Source organism: Leishmania infantum, chromosome 10 (assembly GCF_000002875.2).
Source record: "Leishmania infantum JPCM5 genome chromosome 10".
In the NCBI taxonomy this organism is placed as follows: domain Eukaryota; phylum Euglenozoa; class Kinetoplastea; order Trypanosomatida; family Trypanosomatidae; genus Leishmania; species Leishmania infantum.
In genome coordinates, this window is record NC_009394.2 from 212,029 (window position 1) to 224,692 (window position 12,664).

A 12,664-nucleotide genomic window follows, 5' to 3' on the forward strand; every position below is an offset into this window, starting at 1 on the left:
TGTTCCCTGCGGCACCCGCACACCCCCACCCGCTGGCGGCCATCCGCGGCATCCGCGGGTGCGTGCGCGGTGTGTCTGCCTTCTCTCTCCTCCTTTCGCTCTGTTTCCCTGTCCTCGGACTCCCCGGCGCCAGCGTGAGCTCCGCAGTCACCGCCCACCCGGCGCTCCGGCGCGGTCAGCGCCACCCCACCCCACCCCCTCTCCCCCATTCGTGCGTGTCTCTTCTCGCTTTTTCTGTTTCCTCTTGTAGCAGGGCGCGCCGCGTTGTGGGAGCGGTGGCGGCCTCTGCGCGCGGACGGCATGCAGGTCGGCCGGGAGAGTCTCCCGCCAGCGCCCGCGCAGCGCAGAGCCGTCGCCCACCCACCGTCTCCTCCCACCTTCGCATGCCGCCGCACTAGGTGCACGTCGTCGGCACGACCACCGAGGTACCTCCCCCACCCCGGCCCTCCGGCCCCGCGCCCCCGCCTCTGTGCTGTGCCGTGCCCTGGACTCCCTCTCCTCCACCTCTCCTCGCTTCTGTCGCTCCGCCTCTCCGAGCGACCCGCGGCGCCGCGCGGTGCGTGTCTGGTGCGGCGAGTGGCGGGGTGCCGTCCCCCCTCGCTGCGGCGCCCCTCCCCGCGCCACCACGGAGGCACCCGTGAGCACGCCAACAGACCAACGCACTCACGTCCCCATCGTCCTCCCCCCTCCCCGCACCAGCACCGACGTGCTCTCCGCTCTCCCTCCCCCACCACCTCCCCTCGCACCCTCCCTTGCCTTCTCCCTGTCCCCTCCCTCCCCAGATCCGCCAACGCATCCGATCCCGCTACACCCCCCTCTCCCCCGCCCACACGCACGCGCACACCGCCGTGCACAAGCCCTCGCCCTCGCCCTCGCCGTCGCCACCACACCCCACTGCCCACAGCGCCCCCGCGCCTGCAGAGCCATGTCCGTCGACAGCAGCAGCACGCACCGGCACCGCAGCGTCGCCGCGCGCCTGGTGCGCCTCGCGGCTGCCGGCGCCGCAGTCATCGCTGCTGTCGGCACCGCGGCCGCGTGGGCACACGCCGGTGCGGTGCAGCACCGCTGCATCCACGACGCGATGCAGGCACGCGTGCGGCAGTCGGTGGCGCGCCACCACACGGCCCCCGGCGCCGTGTCCGCGGTGGGCCTGCCGTACGTTACTCTCGACACCGCGGCCGCCGCCGATCGCCGGCCGGGCAGCGCGCCCACAGTCGTGCGCGCCGCGAACTGGGGCGCGCTGCGCATCGCCGTCTCCACCGAGGACCTCACCGACCCCGCCTACCACTGCGCTCGCGTCGGGCAGCGCGTCAACAACCACGCAGGCGCCATCGCCACCTGCACCGCCGAGGACATCCTCACCGACGAGAAGCGCGACATCCTGGTCAAATACCTCATCCCGCAGGCGCTGCAGCTGCACACGGAGCGGCTGAAGGTGCGGCAGGTGCAGGACAAGTGGAACGTGACGGGCATGGTCGATGAGATCTGTGGCGACTTCAAGGTGCCGCCGGCGCACATCACTGAAGGCTTCAGCAACACCGACTTCGTGATGTACGTCGCCTCCGTGCCGAGCGAGGAGGGTGTGCTGGCGTGGGCCACGACCTGCCAGGTGTTCTCTGACGGCCATCCAGCCGTGGGCGTCATCAACATCCCCGCGGCGAACATTGCGTCGCGGTACGACCAGCTGGTGACGCGTGTCGTCACGCACGAGATGGCGCACGCGCTCGGCTTCAGTGGAACGTTCTTCACAGAAATTCTCCTTGTAACGCAAATGATGAACATTCGTGGAAAGGACTTTAATGTTTCTGTGATCAACAGCAGCACGGCGGTGGCGAAGGCGCGCGAGCAGTACGGCTGCGACACCTTGGAGTATCTGGAGATCGAGGACCAGGGCGGTGCGGGCTCCGCCGGGTCGCACATCAAGATGCGCAACGCCAAGGACGAGCTCATGGCGCCTGCCGCAGCTGCCGGGTACTACAGCGCCCTGACCATGGCCATCTTCCAGGACCTCGGCTTCTACCAGGCGGACTTCAGCAAGGCCGAGGTGATGCCGTGGGGCCGGAACGCCGGCTGCGCCTTCCTCAGCGAGAAGTGCATGGAGCGGAACATCACGAAGTGGCCGGCGATGTTCTGCAATGAGAACGAGGTGACTATGCGCTGCCCCACCAGTCGTCTGATGGTCGGAACCTGTGGTATAAGGGGATACAGCACTCCGTTTTCGCTGTACTGGCAGTACTTCACCAACGCATCCCTTGGGGGCTACTCGCCATTTCTGGATTACTGCCCGTTTGTTATCGGCTACAGTGATGGTTCGTGCAATCAGGACGCATCGTTGGCAGCAGGGTTTTTCAGTGCATTCAACGTCTTCTCCGACGCGGCGCGCTGCATCGATGGCGCCTTCAGGCCGAAGAATAGAACCGCTGCCAATGGCTACTACGCCGGACTGTGCGCCAACGTGCGGTGCGACACGGCCACGCGCACGTACAGCGTGCAGGTGCGCGGCAGTATGGACTACGTGAACTGCACGCCGGGCCTCAGAGTTGAGCTGAGCACCGTGAGCAGCGCCTTCGAGGAGGGCGGCTACATCACGTGCCCGCCGTACGTGGAGGTGTGCCAGGCCAACGTCAAGGGAGCCAAGGACTTCGCAGGCGACTCCGACAGCTCCAGCAGCGCCGGTGACGCTGCCGACAGAGCGGCGATGCAGCGGTGGAATGACAGGATGGCCGGCTTGGCTACTGCGGCGATGGTGCTGCTAGGAATGGTTCTCTCTCTCATGGCACTCGTGGTGGTGTGGCTACTCCTTCTCACCTGCCCCTGGTGGTGTTGCAAATTTGGGGGGCTCCCGACGTGAGTTACGACGGTCGGCGAGCTTGAAACGGAGTGGAGAGGATGGCCATCGGCGAGAAGGCCGCGACGAAGTGTAGCGGCAGTATGTCCTCATGTCGGCAGCCATCGCTGCACACGTGCGCCGGAGTGTTATTATTATTATGCTTCGCTGTCGCTCGTCTTCTCCGGTCCACCTTCGGAGTCTGAGCTGGGTATGTGTTTGGGTGGATGGGGCTGTTTCACAGCCTCCGTCTCCATCCCTTTCCTCCCTTCTGCCGTGGGTGTGTGCTTGCCGCCGATAAGCACCTTAAGTTCTTGGTCAGCCATCGCGCAATGGCCAGATGATCATCAAGGTCAGCGGGCGGCTCTCGACGCATCTCGCGGTGCCGTCGTGGCCACAATGTGTGCCTCTGTTACGCTTTTTCTGCTTCGTGCTGTTTTGCTATTTTGCAGCTCTGGATACGGCGTGCGGCAGACGTAGGCGGGCTGGTGTGCGCCCTCCCTCCCTCTCTGCCGTACCCCCTCCTCCACCCATCCCTGCTTCCTTTTTGCCTTTCCTTGACCACACGGCGCGCAGAAGCATCAAAACCCCCTCCCCCGCACCGCCTGGACGCTGCGTGCCATCATAATAGTTGGCCTGCTAGCGCTCAGTGAAGGACAGCACACAACGAAGCGAAAAGGCAGCTGAGCTGTCGACGGAGTCGCCATGCGCCAAGCACCTACCCACACGCACACACAGCATTGAGAACTGTTAAGGGCTGGAGCGGGAAAGGTGCGCGGACAGGGCCAGAGGAAAACGTCACACGAGCAAGAAGAGGCGACGACCAGATGAAGAAATAGGCGAAGCAGAACATATCGTGAGCCACAAGAGATGGCGACGCACATGCACGCCGAGACCCATGTCCTCTCCCACCCCAGCGCTCGTTCTGTTTGCCTCCACGCGCTCCCTCGCCATCACCACAGAAGATGGCCGTGCAGTGACAAGTGCATGCACACATGCATCTGCATGCTCCACCTCTTGTTGCTCGCTGCGTCTTTGCTGCCTTTCCGTTCTGTGTCTCCTCTCCTTCCCGTGTGTGTGTGTGTGACGTGTTGTACGACCTGTTGTGTGACGGCCTCGCTGCTCACCTCCCTCCGCTCTGTCGCTCGCTTTCTTTCTTTTCCGTCGCTTCATGTGTCATCGGCCCACAGGTGCGTACATACGACCACGCCGCGACAAGCGGTAAGCTCATGAAGACAGCCGGCACACAGCGTGTGTCGGCGGCTGCAGCAGTGGCGCTGGCACACACGCGGGCACGGGCACGCAAGCCGATCGGACACATCACTGTCCGCCCATGTACGGACATCCCCCCTTCACAGCGTCGGGGTTATCGCAGGCTCACAGAGCCTCACACCCATCTTCCACCCACCCAGCTACACATCCCCTCTGTCTCTCGCCCCTTCTCCTGCTCGACCCTCCACACTCACTCTGGCGCCTATACGACACCAACTACTTCGTCGAGCTTTCGCTCTCCCTCCCCACCACCTCCCCTCGCACCCTCCCTTGCCTTCTCCCTGTCCCCTCCCTCCCCAGATCCGCCAACGCATCCGATCCCGCTACACCCCCCTCTCCCCCGCCCACACGCACGCGCACACCGCCGTGCACAAGCCCTCGCCCTCGCCCTCGCCCTCGCCCTCGCCACCACACCCCACTGCCCACAGCGCCCCCGCGCCTGCAGAGCCATGTCCGTCGACAGCAGCAGCACGCACCGGCACCGCAGCGTCGCCGCGCGCCTGGTGCGCCTCGCGGCTGCCGGCGCCGCAGTCATCGCTGCTGTCGGCACCGCGGCCGCGTGGGCACACGCCGGTGCGGTGCAGCACCGCTGCATCCACGACGCGATGCAGGCACGCGTGCGGCAGTCGGTGGCGCGCCACCACACGGCCCCCGGCGCCGTGTCCGCGGTGGGCCTGCCGTACGTTACTCTCGACACCGCGGCCGCCGCCGATCGCCGGCCGGGCAGCGCGCCTACAGTCGTGCGCGCCGCGAACTGGGGCGCGCTGCGCATCGCCGTCTCCACCGAGGACCTCACCGACCCCGCCTACCACTGCGCTCGCGTCGGGCAGCGTATTAGCACGCACGACAGCGGGTCCACTACCTGCACGGCCGAGGACATCCTCACCGACGAGAAGCGCGACATCCTGGTCAAGCACCTCATCCCGCAGGCGCTGCAGCTGCACACGGAGCGGCTGAAGGTGCGGCAGGTGCAGGACAAGTGGAAGGTGACGGGCATGGACGACGATGTGTGCAGCGACTTCAAGGTGCCGCCGGCGCACATCACCGATGGCCTGAGCAACACCGACTTCGTGATGTACGTCGCCTCCGTGCCGAGCGAGGAGGGTGTGCTGGCGTGGGCCGCGACCTGCCAGGTGTTCTCTGACGGCCATCCAGCCGTGGGCGTCGTCAACATCCCCGCGGCGAACATTGCGTCGCGGTACAACCAGCTGGTGACGCGTGTCGTCACGCACGAGATGGCGCACACGCTCGGCTTCAGCGTCGACTTCTTCCAAGACGCCAGCATCATGCACCAGGTGTCGAACATTCGGCGCAAGACTTCAAAAGTACCTGTGTTGAAAAGCCGCACGGCGGTGGCGAAGGCGCGCGAGCAGTACGGCTGCGACACCTTGGAGTATCTGGAGATCGAGGACCAGGGCGGTGCGGGCTCCGCCGGGTCGCACATCAAGATGCGCAACGCGCAGGACGAGCTCATGGCGCCTGCCGCAGCTGCCGGGTACTACAGCGCCCTGACCATGGCCATCTTCCAGGACCTCGGCTTCTACCAGGCGGACTTCAGCAAGGCCGAGGTGATGCCGTGGGGCCGGAACGCCGGCTGCGCCTTCCTCAGCGAGAAGTGCATGGAGCGGAACATCACGAAGTGGCCGGCGATGTTCTGCAATGAGAACGAGGTGACTATGCGCTGCCCCACCAGTCGTCTCAGCCTTGGAAAGTGCGGTGTTACCCGTCACCCGGACCTTCCGCCGTACTGGCAGTACTTCACGGACCCGTCCCTCGCCGGCATCTCCGCCTTCATGGACTGCTGCCCTGTCGTGGAGCCCTACGGTGATGGCAGCTGCGCACAGCGTGCGTCTGAAGCGGGCGCACCATTCAAAGGCTTCAACGTCTTCTCCGACGCGGCGCGCTGCATCGATGGCGCCTTCAGGCCGAAGACGAGTCACGGCATAATCAAGTCGTACGCCGGACTGTGCGCCAACGTGCGGTGCGACACGGCCACGCGCACGTACAGCGTGCAGGTGCACGGCGGCAGCGGCTACGCCAACTGCACGCCGGGCCTCAGAGTTGAGCTGAGCACCGTGAGCAGCGCCTTCGAGGAGGGCGGCTACATCACGTGCCCGCCGTACGTGGAGGTGTGCCAGGGCAACGTGCAGGCTGCCAAGGACGGCGGCAACGCCGCGGCTGGTCGCCGTGGTCCGCGCGCCGCGGCGACGGCGCTGCTGGTGGCCGCGCTGCTGGCCGTGGCGCTCTAGACGGTGGATAGGACGGGTGCTGATGGCGTGTCCCCTGCTCCCCCCTCCCTCCCTCCCTCTCGTTGTCTCTCGGAAGAGCTCCACGCTGTCCTTTCATCTCCTCGCCTGTTCTACGCTTGCTTCGCTGCGCCGCTGCACCGGGCCGGTCCTCGCCGACCCTCGCCTGCCCTCTCCCCCTCCTCTCTCCCGCCACCCCACCCCGCTCCCCGCTGCGCACGGTGCCTGTGCGCTTGGAGAGAGGTGCAGCAGCGCGCGGGAGCTGAGGGAGGGAGGGGGTGTCGTGCGCGGGTGCGCATGCCTTCTTTCACTTCCTTATTTGTCTTCTTTTACCTCGCTTATACACCCACCGCGCACCCCCACCCGCTGGCGGCCATCCGCGGCATCCGCGGGTGCGGGCGCGTGCGTGTGGCACGGTGGTGTCACGCCCGCCGTTTTGCCGAGCCCGGCCGCCACGCGCTGGTCGGGCTTCTGCCTCCTATTCCATGGCGTGTGTGTGGGTGTGCGCGGGGTCTGTTATTGTGGCAGCTGTATACTGCGCTGCGCCCCCTCCCCTCCCCTCCCCCTCGCGGTCCCTCTGTTCTGTGTGTTGTCACCTCTTCGTTGGGGACTTCTTTCTCTGGACGCTTCGTGATGGCTCGCGTTCTTCGCTGTTGCGTGTCCGTCACCGGGGCCTCCTCTCACCGCGCTCCCTCTCCCTCCCGTCTCCCTCGTGGCTCTCTATACGCCTTCCTTCTACTCTCTTCTGCCCTCCCGCCCATCGGCCTGACTTCGTCGTTGTGTTGTGTGCGGGTCGCCCTGCGCTGTCATCTCCTGTGCGTGTCTGTGTGCGGAGCTGTGCAACGTTATATCCTTCACTGCGGCGTCAGAGACCCTGCCCGGTGACGCCTCCGCCGCCACAGGTGCCTGTAGGCTGTGGTGGGCGGCACGACAGCAGCTGGCACGCGGCGCCCGCACCCTATCCGACTCCCTCCCCCTCACCCTCCCAAGCCCTCCGCCTTCCTTCCCTCCTCTGTTTCTGTGGCTCCGGCCAAACAGCCGAAATGCGTGAAGCGCATGCGGGCGCGGTGCGCGCACGCGTTCGCGTACGTCTGACCTGCGTGGAAGCCTCGCGTCACAGCCCGGAGGGGACATGCGGCATCCATGGCGGCGAACGCCGGCGTGAGCTCCGCCCCCGCCCACCCCCTGAGCTCGTGTCCCTCGTGGCCTTCCCTCGCGGTGCGCTGGGCAACGCGGTCACCGCGGCCTATCCCACCTGTGCGCGCGCATTTGCATGACCGCCCATTGCCTTGCACGCGCCAGTGCGCCGCTTGCTGGGTAAGTGCTGCCCTCAAGAAAACGTGCGTCAGGATGCAGGCGCTCTCCCCGTGCTGCGGGGCCGGCTTCTGCCCCTCTCTTCCCCGGGCTCGCCGAGGCAGCCCTGTCTTCCAGGCGGGCATTGCCTGCGGTGGAGCAAAGGTGTGGGATAGTGAGAGGAGACCTTGCCCACGGCCCCTCCCTTAGCGGGCATGCGCGGACAGCCATGTCGCTGTCCGCCTCGCTATGTCGCCGTCTCACTCCTTCACATGCACGGCACTCCCCTAACCCTTCCTCGTGCCCTCACTCAGTCGTATTCCCTTGGCATCCGCCACGTCTCCCCTGCCCGCTGTTGTCCTGTCAGGCTGTCGATGTATGCGTGACGGAGTGCACCGCTTCGGCCCTCGCGCGCTCGCTCGCTGCGTTGATTGCGTTGAAGGGCGGGGGGGGCGACAGTGCAGTGCGCAGACACGCACACAATCCAAGGCACGCTCTCATTCACGGCTCGAGCGCCGTCCCAGCCGCCATCCCTCTGCCGTCGCTGTCCGCGTCGCTGTGGGTCCGCTTGCTCCCCGGTGCGCCGCTCACGCCATCACGCCAGCCGCCGTTCAGACCCCGCTCAACCCCCCCCCAAACGGCCACGGCCACCACCACCACCCCACACACGCACGGACACACACAGCGTCGTCCTCGGCGACGTCCCTTGTCGTGCCCCCTCTGCTGTGCAGCACCCCTGCGCGTCGTTGTGTGGCTCACAGCAGTGTCGGTGCGACGCCGCACTGGGCGGGCGAAACGACTCGCACGGGGGAGGGCGGCCGCTGCTGCTGCTCCCCTGCGCCTTGCCTGTCGCATTGTTTGGGGTGGCCCCCTCTCCACGGGGCCCTCGTGGGGACGCTGCGGCCTCTCGTGGGAGGACGGGCGTGCACGCGGGCTCCGATGGGCCCCCTTGTCTCTGCGCCTGGCTTGCTGGCCTCGCTCAGTGTCCCGCGGCCAGCCGTGCTGCGTCAGCGCACCCCTGCCCAGCTCATGCGAACTGCGCACCCGTCAAGAGGCGACGGTGGCGAAAGGCGCGCGTGTGGCACGAGCACACACGCCGTCACTGCTGCCGTGGTGCCCACTCGCTTTCCTTGGTCCCTTGCATGCAGCGTGCCTGCCTCGCTCTCAGCGAGGCGAAGTACTTTGCGAGGGGCGGACGGCAGGAGCGCCAACCAAAACTGCACAGAAGACGCGCTGCTGTGCGCGGTGGCGGTGCCGCTGGTGGTAGTCTGAACACCCGAGCAGCAGCTCATGCGGCGGCGGACGCGGAAGGCGCACACTCCGTGCACGGAGTCTACTCCAACGTGCGCGGTGCAGCGCGACATCACGTGACGGTCTCTGGTACTGCTGCCACCGGCGCGAGAGACAGAGACGCGGTCCTGCTGCGTCTCTCCGACTCGGATACGGCGCAGGACGGGCTTCGGCCCGGTCAAGCAAGGGAGGGGGCGGTGGGTGGTTGAACGGCGTCTCCCGTGGGTGGAGGTGGTGTGACGCGGGAGTGCACCACGACGGCCGTTGCCGCCCCGAAAGCCGCCGTGAGCACGAGCGTCGGCCGTGCCGACCGCACAGACTCTGCCGCCGCCGCGCGTACCCCCGACCGCGCTTCGCACGGCCGTCAGCGTGGTCGTCGGAAGCGGCGCCGATCCGCGCGACAACAGCGAGAATCTCCAGAACCCACGGCCGCCGCAGACATCATCTGTCATGTTGGACCCCACGCAAGCGAAAGCGGTCGATCTGGCTGTACGCGGCTTCAACATCTTCGTGACGGGCGGCGCTGGAACGGGCAAGTCGCAGACGCTGCGTGCCATCGTAGCGGCGCTGCGAAGTCGCGAGGTGCACGAGTCTGAGGAGACCTTGCGTGCGGTGGCGAGCGCGGCCGATTCGCCACAGCGGGGTGGCAGCGGCCGGCGTGCGGGCGCGAGGGAGTCGGATGTGGCGCGAGAGGAGGGGCGGAGCGTGCAGCGTGGTTTCGCAGAGCCATCACCGCCGTCTCGCCTGTCCGAACTCTCGCGCGCCACCACATCCGTGTCGAGGTCGAGCCCGCGCTCCTCTTCGGCCGCCCGCGCTGTGCCGGCCCTGAGCAGCGTCTGCGCCACCGCCACGACGGGACTGGCAGCGATGCAGCTGCACGGCGTGGCCATCAACACGTTTGCCGGCGTCGGACCTGGTCGTGGAACCCCGTGGCAGCCGCTTCGCACGGTGCAGAAGAACGCGGAGGCGGCGCAGCGCTGGCGTCGATGCCGCGTCCTGCTCATTGATGAGGTCAGCATGCCGGAAGCCTCGCTCTTGGAGCCGCTCTACTACATCGCACATCGAGTGCGTCGATGCACCAACGTGCCCTCTGGCGGCATGCAGGTGATCTTGTGCGGCGTCTCTTTCCAGCTGCCACCGATTGCAGGCCGCGGGGGGCTGTGGTGCTGGCGAACGACCTCCTCGTCTCGCCCGTTATGGACGCGGCGCCGCAAGCGCGTGGGCGCCCGCTGCCTCTCTCCCTCCCCCACCACCTCCCCTCGCACCCTCCCTTGCCTTCTCCCTGTCCCCTCCCTCCCCAGATCCGCCAACGCATCCGATCCCGCTACACCCCCCTCTCCCCCGCCCACACGCACGCGCACACCGCCGTGCACAAGCCCTCGCCCTCGCCCTCGCCGTCGCCACCACACCCCACTGCCCACAGCGCCCCCGCGCCTGCAGAGCCATGTCCGTCGACAGCAGCAGCACGCACCGGCACCGCAGCGTCGCCGCGCGCCTGGTGCGCCTCGCGGCTGCCGGCGCCGCAGTCATCGCTGCTGTCGGCACCGCGGCCGCGTGGGCACACGCCGGTGCGGTGCAGCACCGCTGCATCCACGACGCGATGCAGGCACGCGTGCGGCAGTCGGTGGCGCGCCACCACACGGCCCCCGGCGCCGTGTCCGCGGTGGGCCTGCCGTACGTTACTCTCGACACCGCGGCCGCCGCCGATCGCCGGCCGGGCAGCGCGCCCACAGTCGTGCGCGCCGCGAACTGGGGCGCGCTGCGCATCGCCGTCTCCACCGAGGACCTCACCGACCCCGCCTACCACTGCGCTCGCGTCGGGCAGCACATCAAGAGGCGACTTGGCGGCGTCGACATATGCACCGCCGAGGACATCCTCACCGACGAGAAGCGCGACATCCTGGTCAAGCACCTCATCCCGCAGGCGCTGCAGCTGCACACGGAGCGGCTGAAGGTGCGGCAGGTGCAGGACAAGTGGAAGGTGACGGGCATGGGCGACGATGTGTGCAGCGACTTCAAGGTGCCGCCGGCGCACATCACCGATGGCCTGAGCAACACCGACTTCGTGATGTACGTCGCCTCCGTGCCGAGCGAGGGGGATGTGCTGGCGTGGGCCGCGACCTGCCAGGTGTTCTCTGACGGCCATCCAGCCGTGGGCGTCATCAACATCCCCGCGGCGAACATTGCGTCGCGGTACGACCAGCTGGTGACGCGTGTCGTCACGCACGAGATGGCGCACGCGCTCGGCTTCAGCGACACATTCTTTACAGACAAGCGCATGCTGCACAATGTGGGGAAAATACGAGGAAAGCCGCATAACGCTCCCGTGATCAACAGCAGCACGGCGGTGGCGAAGGCGCGCGAGCAGTACGGCTGCGACACCTTGGAGTATCTGGAGATGGAGGATGAGGGCGGTGCGGTCTCCGCCGGGTCGCACATCAAGATGCGCAACGCGCAGGACGAGCTCATGGCGCCTGCCGCAGCTGCCGGGTACTACAGCGCCCTGACCATGGCCATCTTCCAGGACCTCGGCTTCTACCAGGCGGACTTCAGCAAGGCCGAGGTGATGCCGTGGGGCCGGAACGCCGGCTGCGCCTTCCTCAGCGAGAAGTGCATGGAGGACGGCATCACGAAGTGGCCAGCGATGTTCTGCAACAGCGATGACGCCCTGCGCTGCCCCACCAGTCGTCTCAGCCTCGGAGCGTGCTCTTTGGCCACCTTCCAAAGTCTTCCGCCGTACTGGCAGTACTTCACGGACCCGTCCCTCGCCGGCATCTCCGCCTTCATGGACTACTGCCCTGTCGTGGTGCCCTTCGGCAACGGCAGCTGCGCACAGAATGCCTCTAAGGTGATGGCAGCTGTGCAGGCATTTAACGTCTTCTCCGACGCGGCGCGCTGCATCGATGGCGCCTTCAGGCCGAAGACGACCGAAACCGTAACAAATTCGTACGCCGGACTGTGCGCCAACGTGCGGTGCGACACGGCCACGCGCACGTACAGCGTGCAGGTGCGCGGCGGCAGCGGCTACGCCAGTTGCACGCCGGGCCTCAGAGTTGAGCTGAGCACCGTGAGCAGCGCCTTCGAGGAGGGCGGCTACATCACGTGCCCGCCGTACGTGGAGGTGTGCCAGGGCAACGTGCAGGCTGCCAAGGACGGCGGCAACGCCGCGGCTGGTCGCCGTGGTCCGCGCGCCGCGGCGACGGCGCTGCTGGTGGCCGCGCTGCTGGCCGTGGCGCTCTAGACGGTGGATAGGACGGGTGCTGATGGCGTGTCCCCTGCTCCCCCCTCCCTCCCTCCCTCTCGTTGTCTCTCGGAAGAGCTCCACGCTGTCCTTTCATCTCCTCGCCTGTTCTACGCTTGCTTCGCTGCGCCGCTGCACCGGGCCGGTCCTCGCCGACCCTCGCCTGCCCTCTCCCCCTCCTCTCTCCCGCCACCCCACCCCGCTCCCCGCTGCGCACGGTGCCTGTGCGCTTGGAGAGAGGTGCAGCAGCGCGCGGGAGCTGAGGGAGGGAGGGGGTGTCGTGCGCGGGTGCGCATGCCTTCTTTCACTTCCTTATTTGTCTTCTTTTACCTCGCTTATACACCCACCGCGCACCCCCACCCGCTGGCGGCCATCCGCGGCATCCGCGGGTGCGGGCGCGTGCGTGTGGCACGGTGGTGTCACGCCCGCCGTTTTGCCGAAAACCGGCCGCCACGCGCTGGTCGGGCTTCTGCCTCCTATTCCATGGCGTGTGTG

General features: G+C 67.2%; 4 protein-coding genes across 4 annotated transcripts; all 4 read left to right on the forward strand.

Moving 5' to 3' along the window:
• Window positions 1–925: 925 nt before the first annotated feature.
• GP63-3 (GP63, leishmanolysin) lies at window positions 926–2,851 on the forward strand (the record flags this gene model as incomplete). Its single annotated transcript, XM_001463663.1, has 1 exon — window positions 926–2,851. One exon carries the CDS (start codon window positions 926–928, stop codon window positions 2,849–2,851), a length of 1,926 nt encoding a protein of 641 aa, XP_001463700.1.
• A 1,205-nt stretch (window positions 2,852–4,056) lies between these two features.
• GP63-3 (GP63, leishmanolysin) lies at window positions 4,057–6,348 on the forward strand (the record flags this gene model as incomplete). Its single annotated transcript, XM_001463664.2, has 1 exon — window positions 4,057–6,348. The coding sequence occupies one exon, from the start codon at window positions 4,057–4,059 to the stop codon at window positions 6,346–6,348; it is 2,292 nt and encodes a 763-aa protein (XP_001463701.2).
• A 1,668-nt stretch (window positions 6,349–8,016) lies between these two features.
• LINJ_10_0521 (hypothetical protein, unknown function) lies at window positions 8,017–8,910 on the forward strand (the record flags this gene model as incomplete). The annotated part of the gene is made up of 1 exon (XM_003392202.1): window positions 8,017–8,910. One exon carries the CDS (start codon window positions 8,017–8,019, stop codon window positions 8,908–8,910), a length of 894 nt encoding a protein of 297 aa, XP_003392250.1.
• Window positions 8,911–10,372: 1,462 nt separating this feature from the next.
• Window positions 10,373–12,169, forward strand: GP63-4 (GP63, leishmanolysin; the record flags this gene model as incomplete). Its single annotated transcript, XM_001463660.2, has 1 exon — window positions 10,373–12,169. One exon carries the CDS (start codon window positions 10,373–10,375, stop codon window positions 12,167–12,169), a length of 1,797 nt encoding a protein of 598 aa, XP_001463697.2.
• Window positions 12,170–12,664: the final 495 nt, after the last annotated feature.